Below are 24,709 nucleotides of genomic sequence, written 5' to 3' on the forward strand. Positions count from 1 at the left end.
ACTGAAAATGAAAGACTGAACTTCAGAAACCTGTCACTTACCAACTAACCTGTTGATAGGAAGTCATCCCCCTTAAGGCTGCAGGCTGTTGTCAGGGGGTCTTGGCCTTTCTAACTGCTTCTTTGGCTCTGTGCTGGTAGATGCAGCGATCTGTCAGAAAGGAGATGGAGAGAAAATGTAGAGGAGGCGCAGAAAAATGTCACAATAAAAAGACAAAAAAAAAGAAGTTTGCTATGACATGTTTGCTAAAGCGAGACCCTCATCAGATCTGAACTATATAAGACATTGGTTAACAAAGTTTCAGTGAAAACAATAAAACAACTGTTTTACATCAATGTTAGTTCGTCTCGTTACATTTCTGAACACAAGTCATGACTTAATAACGACTCCATTTCCACCAGGAGAACAGCTGTTTAACATGTTGTGTTCACTGTAAGAACAACAGACTTTTCAATGAGTTCTTTTCTGTCTTTCTGAACTAAATCATCTTATTGAGAGTAAGAACTTTATCTTTTAATCATCATTCATCAACATTAACAACAGGTCAGCAAGCAGCGTTCTGATTTAGTTCATTAAATAATTTTAGTGGAACACTAGAGGGCTGATGTGGAGAAAAACTCAACATGAAGAAGACAAAGCACAAGATCATGGACTTCAGAGGAGCAAACAATGGCCCCCTCCCCTGTACATCGGAAAAGCAGCCGTGTAAGTGGTCACTAGCTGCCTGGACATTCACCTCAGAGGTGACCTCACCTGGAGCAACAACACTTCCTGTGTGGTCAGGAAATATCACTAACACCTTTTTTCCTGAGGTGACTGAGGCATGACTGAGTGGTTCAGTACTGTTTTTCTTCTACAGATGTGTGGTGGAGAGCGTTTATTATTTTTATTTATAAAAATAGACAGTATAAGCCAAAAGATATATATATATATATATATATATATATATATATATATATATATATATATATATATATATTAATGTATAGGAAGGATTGCAACAGTACTTCCTCCAGTAGGGGGCGCACTAGCCAACTGTTAGCAAGCGTCAGCTCTAACTGTGTGTATGGATTTATGTGTGTAAACATGACAAGTTTTCATCATTACACAGAGATTAGGGGTGTAGTAGACGTAAGCATGAGAAGTGAAAAACAAGTTTTAATGAAGAATGACTAAACTTAGTGATTTCATGTTAGTAAATAATTTTCTAATTCTGCTCCCTTTCTTTGTTTTTTTTTTTTTTTTTGTTCTTCTCTTCAGCTACAGGAGTTAGTTTTTATATCTGAGCTCTGTATGTGCTGAACAGCATCATCTGTAGGGATGCTGGTAGTGTGAAAATGAAAAGGAAGTGTTAGAAATGTTCGACTAAAGATAACTTGTAGACAACATGTAATCTCATGATTTGGTAGGAAATTACTACATTACTTATTATAAACTATTAAATATATGTGTAGTTATGCTGCATCTTTCTTTCTAACTGTCTTCTTTATTTTCTTTTGTTTCTTCTTTATATTTTTATTTCAGCAACAAGATTTCATTATATTTGTAGATGTTTGACAAGGAAGTTACACAACAGGAAGTTATAATATTTCTTAGTGTTGTAAGTAGATTGAAAGACAAACTTTTAGATGTGTGATCTCATACTGAGGTGAACACATATCTTTCTTACTGTTCTCTTCAGATGCTGCAGTTTCAGCCCGTCTCCTGATACAAAGTGGAAATATTCCTCAGAAGCACAGCGACACATTATCAGGACTGGATGTGAGGATGGAGCAGACTTTGCTCTGTGTGATGGAGCTACTGTGTAAGTACATCACTTTCTCTGCTGAAATGATGCAGATGAAAGAAACTGACAGTAAAGAAGAAAGTTTCAATTCAGATCTTAAACTAAACACAGTTGTGGACTTTTTTAGTTTAGTTTGCTGCAGAGTTTCTGGAAAAAATACAGTTAAAAGAAAATGTCTTTAGTCCAAATATTTCTATATTACATAAACAGCATTAAGTTATTAAAATAATTTACTATTTATTTATTTATTCTACATTGTTATGCTTCCTTCCTCATTTCTGTCTTCATCATAAGTTTTTAGTCTCTTTTCAGTTATTTAATTTCTTCTAGTTTAATATCTAATTAAATGTCAATCTTCCTTTTAGTGATCAGTTCACTCTTCCATTGTGGGCATGCTGAAGGTAACTGAACTTCTTTCTTTACTTGTTCATTTATCATCAGCTTTTTTACTGAGTTTCTTCTTCTTTTGTATCTACAGTCTGTTGTGTGTCATTGTAACCATGATAATATATCTTGAGTCAATGGCAGGTCCAGAGGTCTGGTTTTGGGGGCACAGAGCTCCCTTAACACCTGACTGTTGCATACAGAGTGAGAACAGAAACATTTCCAGTTAGTCTTCCAGGGTTTTGTTCTGTAACTCTCCTTCCAGCAACAGGTTTAACTGGATCATAACTTCCCTAAAAGCAGTGATCTGTTTTCTTTCTTATGAAAATGGAGAAGTTAAAAACTTTAAGTCAAACTACTTTCTGGCCTTCATGTTGTATTTACTCCTGAACGATGGTAAAGAAAACGAGGTCACAAAATAACTTCTAGATGAAGTGGAAAAGATATTTAACAAGTTGAACTCCTCTTCTTCAACTTCTTTCCTCAACATGATGTTTTAGATAAAAAAATAATATTCACCATCCTCCTGTAAATCTTAAACAGAAATCTAAGTAAGATTACATATCTCAGATCAAGATGATGTTTTTTTTAATTAAGATTTTTCTTCTCACCAAGCAGTTTTTATGTTAGAACATTTTACATATTTTAAGTGTTTTGGTTCTTGATTATGGTAAATGGTAAATGGTCTGTACTTATATACTTTCACCCAAAGCGCTTTATATATACATCACATTCACACACACATTCACACACAGACGGCAGAAGCTGCCATGCAAGGTGCTAAACCATGATCAGACGCAATTAGGGGTTCGGTTTCTTGCTCAGGGACACTTCGACATGATCTCGACTGGGCCGGGATTGAACCGGTAACCCTTGGGCTACAGGATGACCACTCTGCCCACTGAGCCATGCCGGCCCCTGAATAATATGATAAATTAATTAAGTATATCATCATTATAATATCAATAGTTAAAAAGTTGTTTCTCTGAAATATATAAAAAGTACATCAATGCATCATCACACATCTTCCACAGTTTCACACATCTCTCATCAGTTTCTAATAAAGTAGCTGTGACATAGCTGTAGGGAAGTTATTAGTCATATTTATAAAAAACACCAGCCACAGCAACTTGCAGCTTATTTATTTTTATATTCAACACTTTTTTCTAGACATGTTAAGAAAAAAGACGAGTAATATGAATTCTCCTCAGATGAGACTGCAAGTCCAACTATAGGACCCCTGTTGGCTTGTTGGGTCCTTTGTCTAAACCATGTTTATATGGGATAGAATGATCTGATGATTAGTCTGAAAACAGCTTCTCTCTAATCTCTCTAACAGGACCTCAGCTTTCTGTGTCTCCATCATGGCTGAGTCCTGGATCCTCGGTAACTCTGAGATGTGAGATTAAACCTCTGTCTGCAGGATGGAGGTTCTACTGGTATAAAGCTGTTCCTGATCTGTTACACAAGAACTACAGTTATGATCTGCTGCCTGGTAGCACTGCTGGGACTGAACATGATTCCTACATCATCCACAAACAAACACACACAGCAGGATATGTGTGTAGAGCTGGAAGAGGAGACCCAGTAGATTATACTGATTACAGTGAAGTAAAGTTTGTCTGGTCTGCAGGTCAGTGTGTTTTATTGAACAGTTGTTACATCCTCCCATTGTTTCTGTTTCTGTTGAAGACAAACATCATCATGAAATTATACATGATGAATGAAATTAGATACAGAGGTTGAGACTCCACTCTTCCATGCAGTCACAACTTTTAACTTAGATATTTATATATTAATATATAAATATGCAGATACACTACCAGCCAAAAGTCTGGACACACTTTCCCATTAAATTGAATGGAAAAGTGTGTCCAAACTTTTGACTGGTAGCAGATGTATAATTAACGTGGTTAGATGTGTACGTAGTCTTACTGAGGGATCCCCACCTCCAGACCTCTTGTTCCAGTGTCCTGCTGGTTATAACGTGTCTCCATTAACCCTAGAATTGTACAAAAGCTAAATATCGCAATAAAAGAACGGAAATGGAAACTCGTACATTTCAAATTGTTTTTAAATATTGCTAAAAAGTTTTTAGACTCTCATGAGGTGGTTTTTCAGACGTGTCTATATAGAAGTTTGTCACAAAAGTGTAATTGAAACACTTTTCTCGCATTTACACTTCACCGGACGTGACGTAGCGGGTCATGTGACCAGTTCAATTCAAATAAAGATGGTGCAGTATGAGCAGACGCAGGAGGAGACGGAAATCTTTTTACAAGTAATTAAAGGAAAGAAATAATCATCATGCTTAATAGCAAACAACGACGAAATGCAGTTTTACAAAGATTTAGAAATCTCCTTCCTCCTCAAAGTGGAGTCTCGTGGGACGAGATTTTACTAGAATAACGGCTAATGTGCTAAACACCATTCAATGGAAAAACCTGTAAATTACAATTGCACTTTGTCAAAATGTTAAAAATATTACTTTTATTTCACGAAAAACTGTAATGGAAACACAGCCACAGATGTTTCCCTGCTGCAACACACAGAGAAACATTAAAAACCTGCAGGAAAAAGGCCCAAGAGCTCGGGAGTTTGTTTTCCCTGGTCTAAAGTCTCATAAGATGAATACAAAGTATAGTCGACCCTTGTAGCGTATGAAAGTAAAACTAAGTAAATAATGGTACAGCTGAAGGTGAGTCCACATGCAGACTTAGACAAGATTAACAGTTTTTATTAGAAACAGACTGAGTCTAATGCAGCGGTGGAAGTCGGGCAGGTGTGGGGTACCTGCTCAGGCGTAGCATCAAGGATCAGGCTGTAAAAGCTTGAGACTGGTGTCTCTGGAGGCTGTGGAAAGATTCCAGTGAGGACTGGAAAAGAGAAAGATTGGTCAGTTAAGAGGGAACTCACAAAGAGCAATTAATTCAGGACTAGAACGTAACTGACAGTAGAACAGAGGTAACAATCTAGCAGAGAAGTGGTGACTGAGGGTCTTTATAGCAGAGGAAGTGATGAACAGCTGGGCGAGCCGCTGCAAACCTGAGGCCACTCCAGTAATCAACCCAAGCTGAGGAAAGACTAGACTAGGACTGCCCAGGAACTGGGTTCTATAATAATTTATACGATTCATTAAAACTGATAGGGTTTGTTTTCTTTTTTAAGAAGAAGATCTCATCTGTTGAAAATGAAGTCATGTGAATGAATAAAACCTCTGAGATGTTTGTCTCCCTGTTACTTGTGTTTCAGGTTCTCATCCAGCAGCATCTCTCACAGTGAGTCCTGACAGAGAGCAACACTTCACTGTTGATGATATCTCTCTGAACTGTGGAGGAAGCTCTGCTGAGTGGAGAGTGATGAGGTTTACTGGAGGAGGTTTCCTTTCAGACTGCTCCTCCTGGGGGACGATGACTGGATCTAGATGTAGCTTAAACAGTCGTCTGTACTGGAGAGGAGTGTACTGGTGTGAGTCTGGATCAGGAGAGTTCAGTAATGCAGTCAACATCACTAGAGAAAGTATGTTCATGTTATTTTGTCTTGGATTTAAATTATTTAAACCAAATTCTTTTACTTATTTTTTTTACTGTAAGATGTTATTAACATAAGAACAGATTTGAACATTTGTGTTCAACAGAAAACTCATCATGTCTGATCTAAACTGAAACACAGATCAGCTGAAGTTGTACCTCCTGAGACCCGGGGTATGATTTCATTTGCATTTTAGGTTTCTTCTAGCTATTTGTGGTTAAGAGGAATCAATAAATATAATGACCAAAGATTATCTTTGAATATGAAGCCATTTTTTAAAAAAATGATGTACACATATGTGGACACACGGTCTGAGTTTCCTCAAAACACAAAAAAATCATGATTTTGTTACAAAGAGCAAATCTCTTTATTTTCAGCCTGAACACTTTTTTAAAACATGTCATTGTCACAGTTGTTTGTAACTGTTTCCATTTATGAACATACCTTTGAAAACCTAAAATTGTTTAAAAAACAGTAACAATCTTGCAAAACTTGTCCTTCTGCTTTCTGCGTTTGGTAACATGCCAAAACTAGCATTTGAACAGCTAATCACACAGTGTGAAAAACAGTGTAACAGTTACGTGCAGCTTGCAAGCACAGGTACACCTTGCATGTTGCGCACCGGACTCTGGTTCTCCCAGAACAGCCTGTTGCTCTGCAGCGTGCTGCATTCTTCAGGTCAACCACCTCTGGAAGATGTCCATTTGACCTTTTGCGGACAGAGATGTGGGGCACTGCCATCAAAGGACGCCTTTTCTCTGGCTCTGAAAGGTGTGTGTTGTCCTCAAGTTCTGAGTGGTCATCCTGTGCATTGCTGTGCTGGGCCAAGAATGTCTTAGCCACATCCATTCGGAACTCAAGAAACTGCATAATGCCACTTCTTGGTGTGCCACGTGCTTTGCAGTCTTGACGGTAGAGCAGCCAGCTGTTGGCTAAGGCTAATATACTGGTTTACATAGTCCAGTGCAGTCCAGCCTTCTCTGTCCTCCTCAGTTCCCTCCTCAGGTTCAAACTGGACTAAGTTTGAGGTCAGGTGAGCAGCCTTCCAGCGCACTGCACGTCCTATAGAAACAGAATTAGAATGACAATACTTAATTGCCACATTTATACATGCATGTTCGATCAGATCCACTGGGATTTACTTCCAGACGTACTGTATTCCTTAAAAAATTCAAGTACCTTGGTTTGGCTGTTCATGAAATCCTGGTCCTGGTGTTGGCTCTTCACGGTCAGCAGTTGAGCCACCAACCTCGACCTGCTGAGTTCCATGTCTTGGTGTGCGTGAAGTAGCAATGCTACGGTCTGAGCGATAACCTGTGGACAGATGTTGTTAAGCCCCTTAGAACAAGTAAACATAATTTTGGGTCTTGTTCTTTGGCATAAATAATTCTAGTACTACTACTGATGTTCATTTAGAATTAACTAAGCATTATATCAATAGGCTTACCAGCCACTTCACCACGGAAACGTTTCCTCCCCCGGCTGGCCTCAGTGGGTTGGGGAATGGGGTCTTCACCCCCACTGCTCTCCTCACTGCTGCTCGTCTCGTTTTGTGGAGGATGGTAATCAGCATCCATCACTGGGTCGTCGGTGTCTGACAACTCCTCTAGGTCTGAGTTGTCCAGATCCCTTCCCTCCAGCACAAGTTCAAGAGCTTGTGACAGAGTATAATACTCTGAAATGAAATAAAAATCTGTGCAATTGTCCATGTACTCATGTATTCTCTCTTTTTTAATGTTGTTAACTATTGTAAACTACTATTTTCTAATACAATCTAGCCAAACTACATTTTTGGCACACTTTTTATGCTAACCTTGAGCTAGCATTTTTACATTTTCAGCAAAGCTAAGTCCTACCGTCCACATATGTGGACCACAACTTTAGCGACATACTGTATCTTTCCTGTTATAAACTTTTATCAAAATTTCTTGCCATATTAAACAAAAAACACTAATATGTTTAACTAAACCAGAATAAACAATCAAATCTTATCTGAACTTTTACCTTTCTGTCGTTTTGGTCGGGTGTGGCTCCCTGAGTTTTCAAAGGTGTTCGTCGCCATCTTGAAATTTATCCATAGAGTGTATTTCTCTTCTTTCGCCAGCAGATGGCAGTATAAGCGCCCACAAATGTGTACAACAGGTTTCAATTGCATCATATTCAGTATATAGTGCAGAAGACCAAAAATGTGATGTCCACAAATGTGTATGCCAGGACGTAAGAGGATAAAGTACTTCATGTAGTATTCGGAAAGAACATGAAGGAATTGTTTGTGTTTTGTTATAAATCTGTAGTTGGAATGAAAACAGTTTCTCTCTAACAGGACCTGTCCTCTCTGTGTCTCCATCATGGCTGAGTCCTGGATCCTCAGTAACTCTGAGATGTGAGATTAAACCTCCGTCTGCAGGATGGAGGTTCTACTGGTATAAAGTTGTTCCTGATCGTTTATACAACTTGTACAGTTATAATGTGCTGCCTGGTAGCACTGCTGGGACTGAACATGATTCCTACATCATTCATGGACAAACACACACAACAGGATATGTGTGTAGAGCTGGAAGAGGAGACCCAGAGTATCACACTGATTACAGTCAACCAAAGTTTGTCTGGTCTGCAGGTCAGTGTGTTTCTGTTCTATAAATGAGGACAAGTTATTTTTATCACTTTGATTTTAGCATCTTTTCATTCTGAGACTGAGTCTATATTCCATCTATTTTTATATAATTTATCGCTCTTTTGGGGAGGGATGATGTTTCAAGGTGAGAGGCAGTTAGTTTTTAGACAAGTTACCAGTAAAGAAAATATATTTTACTTTGATGATAAATTAAATGAAATTAAATTAAATAAAAAAAAAATATAGTTGTTCTTATTTTAAGATGATTTTGATTTTCATTGTTGTGCATGAATGTTTTCATTAAATACTTAAATTTTTTTTTAACATTAACGTCCCACAATAGTGTGTGGGTCCTTTTTTGTAAACACACACTGGTAGGAGTATGAATATTAATATGCTTCTTTATTCATTTTTGCAAATGGCTTTAATATATAATGTGTTAACATGTGGTAATTTTTGATTTTGCATAAATGTCTCACATTTCACATCATTTCTATGGTTTTATTTTTGTGCTGTTGTGTCACAGTTTCCTGTTTCTCCAGATTTGGTGCATATAGCAGATTCAGATTTGCTGTGGCAGTAGGGACATTTTCCCACCACGTTCTGATTTAAATAAGTCCCAAAAGTTGACTATAATTGGTGTATTATACCGGTTTTTGTACGTACGCCAGCTTTATGAATGAGGCTCCTGCTCTGAAACAGCAAGTGGACGTGAAAGGAGAGAAGCTGCAGATGCAGCATGTGCATTACATGCTTCATGTACTAAGTAGCTCTTGTCTGCAGAAGATTCCAACAATAATAAATCTAACTTTTGTATACAAGTTATATCTGCTTACACATAAAAAGAAAGTTAGAACATCAGCCTCACTGAATCACTGAATCATCACACTGGCTGTCGGTTATCTGTTAATCAGCTTTTCTGTCGCTAGTTCTGTCTCTCTGGTTGCATTTGTTTATGGTTCACCTAAGAAGGAGGAAAAAAAGTGGTTCATGGTTCACACTGGAACAGATTTACGCAACAGTACTGTTTTTGGAAACCCCTTATCAACATTTATCAGTCTAATGTTAAACAGAACCATGGCACTGTTACATGAAGCTGAAGAATGAAACATGCTGACAACAACAGCTTATTTCAGTTAGATATTGTTTGCCTTTATTTCATATTCAGGATTAACGGGGTTTGCTGGTGACACAGCTGTAAAATCAACTACTCAGCCATTCAAACATCTATGAAGATAGATCAGGTTCAGGTTTTATAATATAAATCCGAGCAGGACCCTTCTCTAACAAAGTAGCTGACAGGTGGTGGAAATGTTTTATACTTCAGATATGCAGGGGTGTGTCTAGAAAAGTTTTGATGGGGGCCAAGCAGGGGTACTGACCAGGAGGAATAAATGAGATTTTTTTTAAGATCTGGATTTTATGTAATATTGAACTGATTATTACGACTAAAGTGATCAGGTCGGTTTATATTAAACATTTGTAAGCATTTACTTGCACGTTCTGTTAATACAATATAGTACAAGCAGGCATATTTAATCCCCTCGATTTTGGCTTTGGGGTAGCGAGTGGTGCAGCTGATCATTCACGGCCAATTGTTAACGGCTGGTTGATGTTTGCCTTTCAGCGATGGAAAATAGTAACAGGTTTAAGATCTCTTTCTGGAGATATGGCCTGGTGCTTGTTGCAATTTTTTGACTTTGGTGCTCAGAGGGTTATAACAACTGAAATGAACAACGAAAAATCAAGAAGAAAATATCTCAAACTTGAAAAAAAACACATGATACTGAAAATGTAAAATTAAAGTTTATTTAGAAAATATAAAAAAATAATCCCACTAAAATTAAAATTAAAATAACATTCACAGTAAAAATGAGACTTTCATTTTCAGCTTCAAGTTATTCACTTTTTTCATAAAAAAAATACATGATGACGGTGATTTAGCTCCACAGCTGGCAGGTCTGTGGACAACGTCAACAAATACAGAAGCTACAGATGAATAAAAATTAATCCTGAACATTTAATCTTAGAATAATTACTTGGATCTTTAACAGATGGATGTTTAAATGTAAACAGTTTAATATTTAAAACATACTTAAAGTCAGAAAATATCATTTTGATCAGCTTGTGTAAATATGAGCTCTGATCTTCAACTACATAAAATATAAACCAAAGGAATATTTGCAATGAGGCATTTTTATATTTTAATGTGTTTTATAGAAATCTCATTACATGTTTGTTTTTCAGATGTTCATCCAGCAGCGTCTCTCAAACTGAATCCTGACAGAGTTCAACACTTCAGATATGACTCTGTTTCACTGAACTGTAGAGGAAACTCTGCTAAGTGGATGGTGAGGAGGTTTACAGAATTAGGTCATCTGTCACGCTGCTCCTACTGGGGGACAATGATTGGATCCTCATGTAACATGAACATGAACTGGTACGACAGTGGAGTTTACTGGTGTGAGTCTGGATCAGGAGAGTTCAGCAACACAGTCAACATCACTGTACAGAGTATGTTATGATCTTTTGTCCTGGATTTTTGTCCTTGTTTTAATTTTTTTATATATGTTTAACACACACTGTTTACTACAATTTATTACATACCATAACATGGACGATACTTTTAACTGTCACTGATACAGTGCAGCAGGATATATTTTATGCTTTAGTGTTTATTGATAGAAAATCTATTCTATGTTGGTTCTTAATAACGTCATTATCAAGAGTTTCAGTGTAATGATGTCTAAATAATGCTACAAAAATAAGTTTTGGACCTATGTAAAACTTGTTGTTCATTTAGATCATTTCTAGTGAAACAAAGTTGATGCTAACACAAAAAGTAGACTTTACATTTTTATCAAAAAGAATAAAATGATAAAACATCAATCTATTAACAAGAATGATGTTTCTATTCATTCTAGATCTAACAAGACACACTCTGACTTCTAATCTCTGACTGAAATAAACATCACATCAACACCATCACAGCAAAAACTTCCACGTCAGTGTTGTTTTTGGCTTCTCAGTTTTAGTTTTATGTTTAGTTTTCAGGATGAAAATGTTTATTAGTTTTAATCACATTTTAGTCATTTTTAAGTTTGATCATTTTGTCCAGTTTTAGTCGACGAAAACTCAAAAAGGTTTCAGTCTAATTTTAGTCAAATAAAAGTATTAGTCTTTAAACAAATGAATTTAGTTCAATAAAACATATTAAAAAGTAGAATCAAGGTTGAAACGTTATAACAAGTATTGCAATTCAATTAAAACAAGTTAACCTGAATAATTTGAATAATAACCAGATCCTTTACCAGACTTAAAGCTTTAGTCGAGACTTTCCCATCAGCAGGGATGCAATGCTGCCGTGTTACTTAACTGCTGTTCAACTTCAAGTTTATTTATCTAGCTCATTTTCTGCAACAGCAGTTGCCCAAAGTGCTGAACAATAGAACAAACACTCCACAGTTGAAAAGAACACGCTGCACAATAAAACAATAAAAACCAATGAAAATAAAAACAAAAGATAAAATCAATAAAATAATAAAAACAACAAAACTAGGATAAAAATTAGAAAAAACTAAAATAAAATAAAACACGCAAATGTCAAGCTCAGTTTTGATCAAAAGCCAGCACAAAGAAGTAAGTTTTGAGTAAAGACTTAAAACCAGAGACAGACTGAGCAGCTCTGATGTGAAGGGGAAGGCTGTTCCAGGCTTTGGAGCGGCAAAAGAGAAACCTCTGTCACCGCTGGATTTAAGTCTAGCAGATGGGACCTTCAATAAGAGCTGTGAAGAGGACTTCAAAGTCCTGGCTGGAGCATGCTGGTGTAGCAACTCTGACAAGTACGAGGGCGCCAATTCATTTAAGGCTTTAAAAACAATTAATAAAAGATTGTACTGGGTCCTAAAACTAACAGGAAGCCAATGCAAGGAGGCGAGTACAGGGGGGATGTGGTCACCACGTCTCACCCTGTAAGCAACCGAGCAGCAGCGTTTTAGGCAAGCTGCAGCCGGTGTAGAGATGACTGGTCAATGCCATAAAATAGGGCGTTGCAGTAATCTATGCTGGGACGTAATGAGCAGGTGGATAACTTTTTCAAGGTCATGCTTGGACAGGTAGGGCTTTAACTTTCCAAGCAGCCTCAAATGGAGGAAAACACTTTTGAAGTTAAAGGAGTTGTCAATGAACACGCCCAGATTTTTAGCATGGGTTCGACAAAACAAAGTAAGCGGACCGAGAACACTGACTGTACCATTTAGAAGCTCAGAACTTCCAAAAACCACAATATCAGTTTTTTCCTTAATTACGTGAAGAAAATTTAAATCCAGCCACACTTTTAGATCACTCAAGCAGCTGACGGACAGATTGCGCTCACAATAGGTAGAAATGTCATTTTTAATGTCGGACAGTCAGCTCTTCAACATTTTCATCTCGTCTAGTCAACGAAATCTCACAAACGTGTCGTCGTGTTTTTGTCATCAGAGAACCATGTTTAGCTCGTCACTGTCTCGTTATAGTCATGAACAAAAGGTTCATTAACGAAATAAATTTGTGTTTGTCATCGTTGATGTAAATAATACTGTTCCACAGTAACAGTTTTCATAGAGAGAAAAGATACTGATTTGTCCTCTAAACCAAACGTCTTTGTAAATGAAGAGAAAATGAAGTCACTGTTTACAGTGTAAAAACAACTTCTTTAGGATTTATGAGACTAAAGGTGGATTTATACTCATGTGGCATCTGCATGTGGTTGGTTATGGTGTAGTTTACGCTGGTGAGTTTGTTCTCGTACTCGAGCGTAGGGGTACGTGTGGTTTCGGCGTTGTGTTGCAGTTTCTCCTCCTCACCTGAAGGTGGCAGCAGGGGTGGTATCGACCAGGTAAACTCACCAGGTCTGAGTTCCTTTGATGGTTTTAAAACAAAAATTGCGTCCAGTATGGTTCAATGTCTTTATTAGAATGTGGAAGAAAACGAAAAACATAATTCGACCAGTCTCTCATCAAATTGATCCACTGGTTATTGTTTTTAAAAAACGGTGGTTACCAAAAAGATTCAGTGAGAAGATGCAGTTATCCTGCAACACATGATCTAAACTGACCAATCACAAGGGAGTACCTCCGTGTAACCGTCTGCGTAGCAGGGGTGTAAGTCAGGTCTGGAAGAGGTGCGCGTCGAGCCTCTGCGGAGTTATGCCGAGCCCACGGTAGTTACGCAGGTGCTACCATAAATCCGCCTCAAGAGTTTATTTGGTTAGAGATGGTGAGACATTTAATTTATAAATACACATGAATGTAGTTTTCTCTCTGATTTCTGACTGAATATCCACTGGCTTTTCTTTACAGATGATGATGATGGCGTCATCCTGGTGAGCCCCGTCCATCCTGTGACTGAGGGAGCTTCTGTCAGTCTGAGCTGCAGACGGAGAGAACAAAACACACTTTCCAGTGTTTCTTTCTATCACAATGACAAACTTCTCCAACATGATGGCAGAGAGGAGCTGAACATCTCTGCAGTGTCACAGTCAGACGAAGGTTTCTACAAGTGTCAACATGCAGGAAAGACGTCACAACAGAGCTGGATGTCAGTTACAGGTGAGATTTATATGTTACATGATTTGTTGTGAATAACTAAAATCATTCTTTATTCTGACATTTTACAGAGTTAATGTGTTGTAAGATGTTTACTTGTGTATAAAAATAAACATGATGCTCAAACAGTGATTGCATTTGATTAATGTCACCTCATTTTTGCTGAAACGTTTGTATGTATTTCATTTGAAATAATCTAGTAAAATGTATTAATATCTGTCCATCATGTTATTCACAGCCGCTGTGTCCAGACCTGAAAACTCTTCATTTCCTCTGCTGCTGATCGTTGGACCAGTTGCTGGAATCGTGTTTATTTTACTGATCTTACTTTGTTGGTACAGAAGGTCTAAAGGTGAGGCCTTTTCTTCTGATTTTAGATTTTTCAGATACATAAATTCCTTATGAGGCCTTTAATTGTAACAGCAGCTCAACTTCTTACAACACAAACCAGGAAACAACTAATAGTTTCTTTATTCTTTGGTGAGAAAAGGTTTTTCCACAGAGCAGACGGTCAACCAGTGTGAAAATCAGCAGCAAGTTTACTCCTCTCTCCTCCACGGTCAGTCTTTCATCTCGTTCTAAATGTTTTTACAACTACTTTTATCAACTACTTTTACTCTAAATAATCTGTGTTAGTTGGATTTAAGCACTGAGTGTGAAAAGACTTGAGACGACTTTGTTAATAAATAAATTACTTGAGTGAAGTTTAATCAGCATTTATTCAGGTTTTTGATCTGATTAACTTTGTACATCACATCTGGTGGTTTTATGACTTTTACATCCTCTTCATTAAATAGAAACAGTCTGAACCGACACAAGTTATTATCTACGGAAGCCCAGAGCAGCCAAGCTCACTCAGTTGTTTTAACACAGTTTTCTCTAAATAACATATTATTCAAATGCAGGATTGGAAGGGGGTTGGAGCTGTTCCTAGTCCATTAAAGAACCAACACAGAGAGATGAACATTCGATAAGACTCACACTCACTCCTAGCAAGAATTTACACTCAAATCAGCCAAACATCCATGTCTTTGGACTGTGGGAGGAAAGTGGGAGAGGTTGGAGAAGTTCACACAGGTTCCATCCAGAAACGTACTAGTTAATGATAAATAATTATTGTATAAAAAATAAATTTAAATTAATTAAATTTAATTTTAAATGAAAGGAAATTAAATTCTTATTTCTGTATTATGGTTAGAAAACCTTAATAGTCACACAATTAAGCTTTTTGTTTCCTTAATTATCCATGAAGACAATTAGCAGAAATATTACATAAGAACTGTTATGATCCAGATTGTTGTTGTACTGATGTAGAAATAAGACAGAACTTTACTGATGAAATGTGCTGACATGGTGATTCTGAGCTGCAGCCAGATGTGCAGCTGTTTACAGCTGTGTTTTCATGATTAGCTTCCTGATGTTAGCTACCCTCAGCACTGTTACCATGTATTTTTGTAATATTCCCTGTTATTTAATGTTATGTTGTCAAACCAAACATTATTTTAACATCCCTTCAAAAATGCAAACATCGGTACATTATGAGGAAGGGGTGCAGGTTCTCTGAGAAGATGATTGTTTAAACATTGGGTGGCACCTTGGAGGCAGAAAGACTTGGATAAAAACTCTAGGTGAAGAAATTTTGTAGAAGTATCACAGACATGAAGTGACCAAAGTAACTGTGTTGGAATTATTTTCTGACCTCCAGGAGACATTTCTGTCTATGAAAGAATCAGACGCAATGAAAACTCTCCAGATGGTACAGTATGAACTTTAAGCTTCACAGTTATACAATAATTATAATAATAATATAATTACACTATTGTTTCAGGTCAACAAGAAGACGATTACGCTGTCATATCCCTGACTTAGCTTGAAAATGTCGACAAGAGGAGTGAGTACACAACATTTGAAATGTGATAATAAGAAAAAAGAATTCAGACTAACATTAAAATGTTTGGGATCAACTTCTCATTGCATTAAATGTATATGAGGCTATATGTTGTTAATAAAATATGATGTGATTATAAACATGTTTACGTACAAAAATATGAATCTAGATTGATATGAAAAAGTCTTCCTGTGGTTACTTTTTTTAGTTCACATCAAGAGGAAACATTATCAGACACTGTGTATAAAGGTGAACCTTTCACTGAGAACTACTGAAGTTTATTTGCTCTAGTCTACAATGTACAAATGATATCTGACATGTAGATGTCATTTATTTTTCTGTCTTCCAGCGAGGTCTTCAACAGAGCAACAGAAGCTCAGAGGAAACTCTGCTCTCATGGTTTGTTAGCAGAGCTGAAAAAATTCACCTTCATCATGTTCATCTGCAGAATCTACTGCATCTCTGCAGAAAGATGTTCATTTAAACTGTTGTTGAAGTTCTGCTTTTTGGACCGGAGATGAACTACAGAGTGAACTGTTTTAATCAGTGTTGCTTCTGTTTTCTGCTTCTGAAACAAACTTCAGTCCAGATCAACACCAAAACTTCTGTTATAAACAAACAGTTAAATTTACACTTCTTAGAAAATATCAAGCAAACTGATTATTTGTGTTTTTTTTTTTTTTGTTGTTTTTTTTATTCTGGTGTAATTCTGGAAATCTTCACCAGTAATACTCTTATACTGATAGATTTTTTATCTTTTATAATTATTTTCTGTCACAGAATATTGAGATTGAGGTTTCAATATTTCAGACAAACCAGGTTTGTTTTTCAAATCAAATTTGTTAGACTGACTGTCTAAACTGGATTTTTCAGTCAATATTTCACTTTAAACATCTCTCTTCTGACTTCATATGTTGCTATGGTAACTATGTAGACACCAGTAACAACTTAGCAACACTGATGTCTTGACTTTAACGTGTGTTGGTAACCTTAAGCTATTCTTGTACAGGCTCAATGGCAAAACAGCAACAAAGTTCATCTCAGCTTTGCTGCTCTGGGTTTGATATCAGTGTGTTTTCTTACACCCCCTCTACATTCCCACTGACTCAAGACTCTTTATCTGCTGCATGTGTGAATGTGTGGGTAAAATCCACCAAAACTGCACAAGCTTTCATTACTTATCCTGCTGCAGCTCGAATTTCATGCTCTTGTATTCTTTTGTAAAAATAAAACAAATTTTTCTCTAAAGTGATGAGTTTTCATTTGATGTTGTCGGACACGAGCTGGGTGGTAACAGTGACCAAAGATGCAGAAGACTCAGTAAAATCCATACTGAGCGTGTGCAAGCATCTGTACTGATCACATTTCTCATCTCATATATATATATATATATATATATATATATATATATATATATATATTATATATATATATGCCAAACAGAAAATATATTTTACTTTAAAATTAATATTGATGATAAATTAAATTAAAGCAGCATCCATCGGGTCCGAGCCTCGTGGCCCCCGCCATCCTTGTTAGCTAACATGCTAGGCCTAAAGGTAAAATGGCTAGCTGAAAAACAGAAATTTTGATATACCTAGTTAGCATTTTTTGCTGGCATGATAGTATGCTAGCATGCTAGCTAACGTTCTAACATGATAGAATAGAATAGATTAGAATAGAACAGAATAGAATAGAATAGAATAGAATAGAATAGAATAGAAATACTTTATTAATCCCTTTGGGACGTGTCCTCAGGGAATTATTTGCCGAGGTACCAGCAGCAATTACAACACCAACAGTAAAGCTAGGATACGCACAGACACAATATATTTGTATATCAGTACAAAAGCATCAATAAGAGGCACACAAGGTGCCAAGAAATATGCTACAAATAGAATGCATATAAATATAACACTTATAGATAAGTGTAAATAAAACAATATAAAAAGCACTGCACACAGTAGAAGTGTACAGATTTCCCAGTATCACTGTTCACGTTTATAAGTATTGCAAAAACTGTTTTTTTTATGGGTATTGGACGATGTGTTTTGTATCATGCAGGACTGTCAACATACCCCCCCCCCCCCCCCCCCCCCCCCCCCCCCCCCCCCCCCCCCCCCCACCCCTCCCCCCCCCCCCCCCCCCCCCCCCCCCCCCCCCCCCCCCCCTCCTTCTCCCCCTCCTGCCTAATGCAGAGTTGTACAGTTTGATGGCTCGGGGGACAAAGGAGTCTCTGAGCCGGTTGGTCCTACTCTTGGGGAGAAGCAGCCTGTTACTGGTCAGGCTTCTCTGTGCACTGATGACAGTGTGCAGAGGGTGACTAGCATCATTCACAATAGCCAGTAGTTTTTTTTTGTGTTCTCCTCTCTACCATTGTCACCAGGGAGTCCAGCTTCATGCCAACCACAGAGCCCGCCTGCCTGATGAGTTTTTCCAGCCTGTTAGCACACCTTTTTGTCATGTTACCCCTCAGCAGACAACAGCATAAAAAAGCGTACTAGCCACCACAGACTGATAGAACATCCACAGGAGTTTCCTGCAGATGTTAAAAGATCCCAGTCTTCGCAGGAAGTACAGACAGCTTTGGCCCTTCTTGTACAGGTGATCTGTACAGCATGTCCAGTCCAACTTGTTATCCAGCCACAACCCGAGGTACCTGTAGTTGTCTACAATCTCCACCTTGTTGTCCCTGATGGTCACTGGACGTGGTTGTGGGCTGGACTCCCTGAAGTCAATAACCAGCTCCTTAGTCTTTGAGGTGTTAAGCTGGAGATGGTTCATCTGACTCCAGGTGACAAAGTCACTGACCAGATTCCTGTACTCATCCTCTCCATCATCCCTGGTACACCCCACAATGGCAGTGTCATCTGCAAACTTCTGGATGTGACACAGCTCTGAGTTGTAACAGAAGTCTGAGGTGTAGAGTGTGAAGAGGAGGGGGGCCAGCACCATCCCCTGGGGTGCTCCTGTGCTGCTAATAACAGTGTCAGATGTGGTGTCCTTTAGCCTGACGTACTGCGGTTTCTCTGTGAGGTAGTTACCAATCCAGGACACCAAGCAGGGGTCCACCTGCATCTCCCTCAGTTTGTCCAGAAGCATCAGGGGCTGGATTGTGTTGAAGGCACTTGAAAAATCCAAGAAGAGAATCCTCACTGTGCCCCTCCCCTTATCCAGATGTACTTGGACACGGTGTAGGAGGTAGAGAATAGCATCCTCCACACCCACACCTGCGCGATAGGCAAACTGTAGGGGGTACTGGATCTGTTGCACTTGGGGCTTGAGGAGATTGAGGATGAGCCGCTCCATCGTTTTCATCAGCTGGGAAGTAAGTGCCACAGGTCTGTAATAGTTCAGCTCACCAGGGCGGTTTTTCTTTGGAACTGGAACAATACAGGATGATAGGCCATATGGTAAAATGGCTAGCTCAGAAACTGAAACATTGATATACATAGTTAGCATTTTTTGCTAGCATGCTAATATGCTAGCATGCTAGCTAACATGCTAACATGCTAGGCCTAATGTTAAAATGGCTAGCTGAAAAACAGAAATTTCGATATACCTAATTAGCATTATTAGCTAGCATGCTAATGTGCTAGCATGCCCCTTTTATAGTTTTTATCCTATCCATAAGTTTCACAATCCAGCTGGAAAATGTTTGGAGATCCTACAATGAATCCACAATGAATGATCAGTGATAACAATGATTTATCACCTTTTTGTTATCACTATCATGCTGCTAAGAGACCTATATTTTGACCCAGACATTAAAATGAAGCCACGTCCTGTAAAACATTCTACCAATTAGCTTAAACTGACAGTAATGTCCAATCAGGAGAAGCGAAAAATCAACAAGTGACAAGGAAGTAATACGTTGAAAGCCAAGACTTCAGAGAATGATGTAGAGATGAGGAAAGGCTTGGTCACTTATTATCTGTGTGTTGTTTCTACAAAGTACTACTAGTAATAAATTCTGCTTTGTTTTGTTGGCTCATCTTTTGGTGCTATATGTATTAAAATATGTATGATGCCTGTGGTTAAAGGCTTAAGGTTCTACATGCATTTTTATATTAAAAAACAGGTTAACATCACTTGGAGTAATAAGATTACAAGCCAGTTCCAAGAACAAATTCCATTACTACAATTTAAAGACCTCAAAAGGTTATTTTCTTTCGAATTATTTTGTCTTTTTATAACCTTTAGAACAGAGAGTATTTTTAAAAATTTTAAACTACCTTAAATAAAAATATGTGTCAGCTTGTAGCCATGGTGATTTTGTGTCCAATGAATGTAGAAAAGAACACAATGAGTTCTAAATTCATGATGTCATATGCAGATGATGGAATTGTTTCTATCATTCTACTTTCAACATCTAGAGAGAGACACACTCACATTTGAGAGGAAAGTGATCTGAAAGAGACAAACACACCTTCTGAACTGAAGAAGATTCAAGCTGAAAGATTCATTGTTGACCTCAGAAAAACAGACCTGAGATCAGACTGAAACATGTCATTGCGGTTGAGCTCAGACGCCGTTGTTGCATCAGGTAAGATCACTCAACGTTGCTAAATGTTTCTGCTGTGAAAACACACTGGAGACACCAAATAACTGTTAAAGACAACTCCTTTAATGCAACACCGGACAGAGCAGCTCTGTGTCACATTCAGGTGTTTTCTGTTGAAGGAAAAATCGTTACTTGAAGAATCGCTTCAAAAATAATCAATTTAAGCAAGCTTTACAATCTGGCATCCAACCAAAATGTTTCTGGATCTTGTTTGGAGAGTTATATACGAGGCAAGAGCAGATTATTAATTAATTAATGATTGATGATTAATCATGTTTTAAGAGTTTGTCTTTTATTTCTTAGTTACTAAATCCTAAAATTGGTTATTAGGTTAAATTACCTTTAAGATCACATATCTTTCACAGCCAATTGTAGCTGCACAAACTTGTTTCAAGACCACCCAGTACCAGTTCACACACACTGCACCAACTACCCATCTCAATATAAGTAAAAAGACACCTGGTAAAATAAAGAATAAAAGACAACTATGCTTTAGACACGTGAGAGACGTCTTAAAACCATCAGTGAAACACTCATTTAAAGTCCTTTTTAGGTAGAAACCCCTCACAACCAGCCTGGTAATGTTTCTTTCAGTGTTGTTTCTGTCTCACTGTGAAAGAAAACATATTAAAACAAGAGAAACATAAATTAATGAACTGGTAGCGCATCCGTTCACACAGTTCAGCTGAATGTGGACTGAATGAATGGAAAGTGCTTTGTGGGCCTTTAAAAGTTAAAACTTATTTTATCTATTGTAAATACTTTCATTTTTAAGTAAAAAATAATAATTGCAATTCTTGAATAATAAAAAAAACAATTATCTTGTTTAATTAATCTTGTTTTAAGTGTATTTTCTCAAAGTAAGAAAGAAACAACAGTGAGAAGAGCATACAGGCTAGATTCCAGTTATTCTCCACATAATAAAGGCTTTTTCACAACTTGTTTTAAGATGTTTCTCCCTTGTCTAAAGTCTAGACATATATTGTTTTTTATTTCAGGAAACCTTAACAAATGTAATTATCTAAGTGTTCTGGCAGATTATTTTACTTGATTATATTCTGAATAAAATTGTTCTTGCATCAGAGGCCTGACAAATATCTTCAGACTAGAGGGAACAAACCACATTTGTCTTGTTACAAGGAATAAAATGTTTAACTTATATCAGAGTTTTTACAGTGTAGCTGAGACTGGTGTTTCTTTGACAGCCGTTTCCTTGTTCCACCTTCTTCAAATAAATCAAATCCTTGAAATAGTCATAAAATCATCAGGACTGGATCCATTTCTGGTGGATAAAGACATGATTGCTGGTTCAGCTGGTGGGTGTGTGTCTGCATGTGTGTACGAGTCTGTGTGCAGGGCCACTGCATCATCAAACTATTGTTGTGTTACAGCTTATTGCTGTATTTTCTTATTTATGACACATTAAATACATTTGTGACTTTCATTAACATTGAATCCAGTTTATTTTTTTGGATCAATACATCACATCCTCCTTCACAAAAGCTCTGGGAACTTCAACAAATTTTACTCTACACTAGTTCATCCTGCTTATTGTTCTCCAGGATCCCCCATCTCTCCTCAGTCCTCTTTGTTTTGGATGCGTTTTGAAATTGATGCATTTTTTGAAAACTGTTGTGTTGTAGGATGTTGGTGTAGATTCTCAGTCATCCAGGTCATGGTAGTTGTAGCCAGAGCTCAGACTACAAACCAAACTGACAGAAAAAAACTTTAATAGCAGCTTTTTTCTGGAATACTTGATATATTTAATATTTTCTTTTACATCAGTCGTTAAAATTACCAGATGTTTTTTTTTTAATGATTTCTGCTATGAAATAAAACATGTTAGGAGAGCAGGAGTTTGTTTCTGTTGCTTCTTCATAAGACTCTAATGTCCACATGTGAACTGTGTTTCTAATGATCTTTTACTGAAACTCTAACAGCATTAACATGAGTCACTTGATGCGTTTCCATTACCCCCCAGAATTGCGCAAAAGCTAAATATCGCAATAAAAACATCGGTAATGGAAACGTGGGTTCTTTTGCTAGTTGGGTACCTTTATGAACGGCTTTAAGTCTTTAGTATTATTTTGGTTACTCTTAAATCTTTGGTTTTGATTGTTTGCTTTGTGTTTTGCTGCCTTTTGCTGTAACTTTAAGCTTTAGCTTTAGTCTTTTAGTTTTGATTGTAAAATAAACCTTTTACTTACTCTACCTAATTTCTTGTCCTATTGACCTATTCCAGCTGTTAAATGTGACATGCAAGTTTGTCATTTAGAAGAAAGGACAAGAAAAATGCCATTTTAGGGGGTGCTTGAGATCTACAGTGCCTTGCAAAAGTATTCACCCCCTTGGCCTCTGTTGCAAATATTTTTAAACATTATTATTCATTTACTCATTTACATTTTATCCTTAGATTTTAGTAGCATTTATTAGGCTCTGCTTTTTAATTAATAGAGCTACATTATTATATTGTGGTTATTATTCCTTCACAGCTTACAGATAATGCATTCACACAAACTCATACAGGGTTACTGAGTTCAATACTGAAAAAATAACTAGGGACTAGGGGCCTTGAAAATGTTCTGGATGTCCAGTAGGGAGTGGTTGTAAATATTGTTGTATCTCCTTGCTTATCTATTCCCTCCAAGCAGAACGGAATTCACAGTAATTCAGAGAAATTATTAAAGAACAGCCTTTGTGTAAAACTGTGGCAACAGGTAGAAGGGAGTCAGCAGAGAGGCAGACAGATAACAAGGCAGAGCGAAGTATCTTTTTCCTTTCAGCTCTGACGCACCTCAGATGGAGGGCCTGGAGGAATCAAATTCCCAGAGGAAGGAGGGACCACCTTGCAAAATACACATTTACATGAATGCGCACTACATGCACGCACATAGCCACAATGCATTGTATCAGTATAAATGAGGAGGATAACTTACGTAGGCGGGTCTTTTGGCTGAACCGAAGGGTCCCGACACTTCGTGTATTAGTGGACCATAAGCCTCCTCTGACAGAGATATGTATTGCTTTTTATTACTGGCTCAACAAAGAATTGTTAATTCTACTCAATCTCTGGTGTTTTTGCCTTCTTTTAAAAATGTGGATTTTTGAACACTCTTCCTTCTGATGATTTATTTACAGGTGGTGAACAAATAATAATTTAAAACTTCACCTTTTATCGAATTTGTTACATTGCAACCTCTAATTTGAATATTTTTTACAAATCAGAATTTTATTTGATGGATCTACACAAAATAGTCCAAGTTTTGAAGTGAAATGAGAAATATAAATACAAAAAAGACATTTCAAAAATAAAAAACTAAAAATTGCTATGTGCATATGTATTCACCCCCCCCAATGTCAGTACTTTGTAGAGCCACCTTTTGCGGCAATCACAGCTGCAAGTCGTTTTTGATAAGTCTCTACGAGTTTACCACATCTTGCCATTGGGATTTTTGCCCATTCTTCAAGGGAAAACTGCTCCAGCTCCTTCAGGTTTGATGGTTTGCGCTTATGAACAGCAATCTTTAAGTCTGAGACAGATTCTCAATTGGATTGAGGTCTGGACTTTGACTAGGCCATTCCAACACATTTACATTTTTCTCCTTAAGCCACTCAAGTGTTGCTTTAGCAGTATGCTTGGGGTCATTGTCCCGCTGGAATGTGAACCTCCGTCCTAGTCTCAGATCGCTGACAGATTGATAGAGGTTTTGCTCAAGAATACTTTTGTATTTAGCACCAGCCATCTTTCCCTCGACTCAGACCAGTTTCCCAGTGCCTGCTGCTGAAAAACATCCCCACAGCATGATGCTGCCACCACCATGTTTCACTGTGGGGATGGTGTTCTTGTGGTGATGGGATGTGTTGGGTGTGCGCCAGACATACCGTTTTCCTTGATGGCCAAAAAGCTCAATTTTAGTCTCATCTGACCAGAGCACCTTTCTCCATACATTTTGACAATCTCCCACGTGCCTTTGTGCAAAGTCAAAACGGGCCTTCTTATTTTTAGCAGAAAGTAATGGCTTTCTTCTGGCCACCCTTCCATAAAGCCCAGCTCTGTGGAGTGTACGGCTGATTGTGGTCCTATGGACAGATACTCCAGCCTCTGCTGTGGAACTCTGCAGCTCCTCCAGGGTTACCTTCGGTCTCTGGGCTGCCTCTCTGATTAATGCCCTCCTTGCCCGGTCTGTCAGTTTTGGTGGGCGGCCCTCTCTTGGCAGGTTTGTTGTGGTGCCATGTTCTTTCCATTTGATGATGATGGATTTTATGGTGCTCCTGGGGATCATCAAAGATTTAGATATTTTTTTATAACCTAACCCAGACTTGTACTTCTCAACAACTTTGTCTCTGACTTGTT

At 37.7% G+C, this 24,709-nt stretch overlaps 1 protein-coding gene across 1 annotated transcript; it reads left to right on the forward strand.

Moving 5' to 3' along the window:
- Positions 1-623: 623 nt before the first annotated feature.
- On the forward strand, positions 624-16,218 carry LOC121639296 (obscurin-like). The gene is made up of 14 exons (XM_041984459.1): positions 624-705; positions 1,682-1,804; positions 2,152-2,187; positions 3,510-3,803; positions 5,423-5,689; positions 8,025-8,318; positions 10,563-10,829; positions 13,572-13,574; positions 13,658-13,906; positions 14,142-14,255; positions 14,394-14,462; positions 15,609-15,659; positions 15,732-15,794; positions 16,141-16,218. The coding sequence occupies exons 1-13, from the start codon at positions 624-626 to the stop codon at positions 15,770-15,772; spliced, it is 1,890 nt and encodes a 629-aa protein (XP_041840393.1). The 3' UTR covers positions 15,773-15,794; positions 16,141-16,218.
- Positions 16,219-24,709: the final 8,491 nt, after the last annotated feature.

The sequence above is a fragment of the Melanotaenia boesemani genome, chromosome 5, assembly GCF_017639745.1.
Source record: "Melanotaenia boesemani isolate fMelBoe1 chromosome 5, fMelBoe1.pri, whole genome shotgun sequence".
Taxonomy (NCBI): Eukaryota; Metazoa; Chordata; class Actinopteri; order Atheriniformes; family Melanotaeniidae; genus Melanotaenia; species Melanotaenia boesemani.

What these genes read in the sequence shown, in the direction of transcription:
- LOC121639296 (XM_041984459.1), top strand. Translation starts at nt 624, where the DNA reads ATGAAGAAGACAAAGCACAAGATCATGGACTTCAGAGGAGCAAACAAT. An exon ending in TACATCGGAAAAGCAGCCGT is followed by an intron (nt 706 to 1,681) that starts GTAAGTGGTCAC and finishes TGTTCTCTTCAG; the next exon opens with ATGCTGCAGTTTCAGCCCGT. An exon ending in TTACTCCTCTCTCCTCCACG is followed by an intron (nt 14,463 to 15,608) that starts GTCAGTCTTTCA and finishes TCTGACCTCCAG; the next exon opens with GAGACATTTCTGTCTATGAA.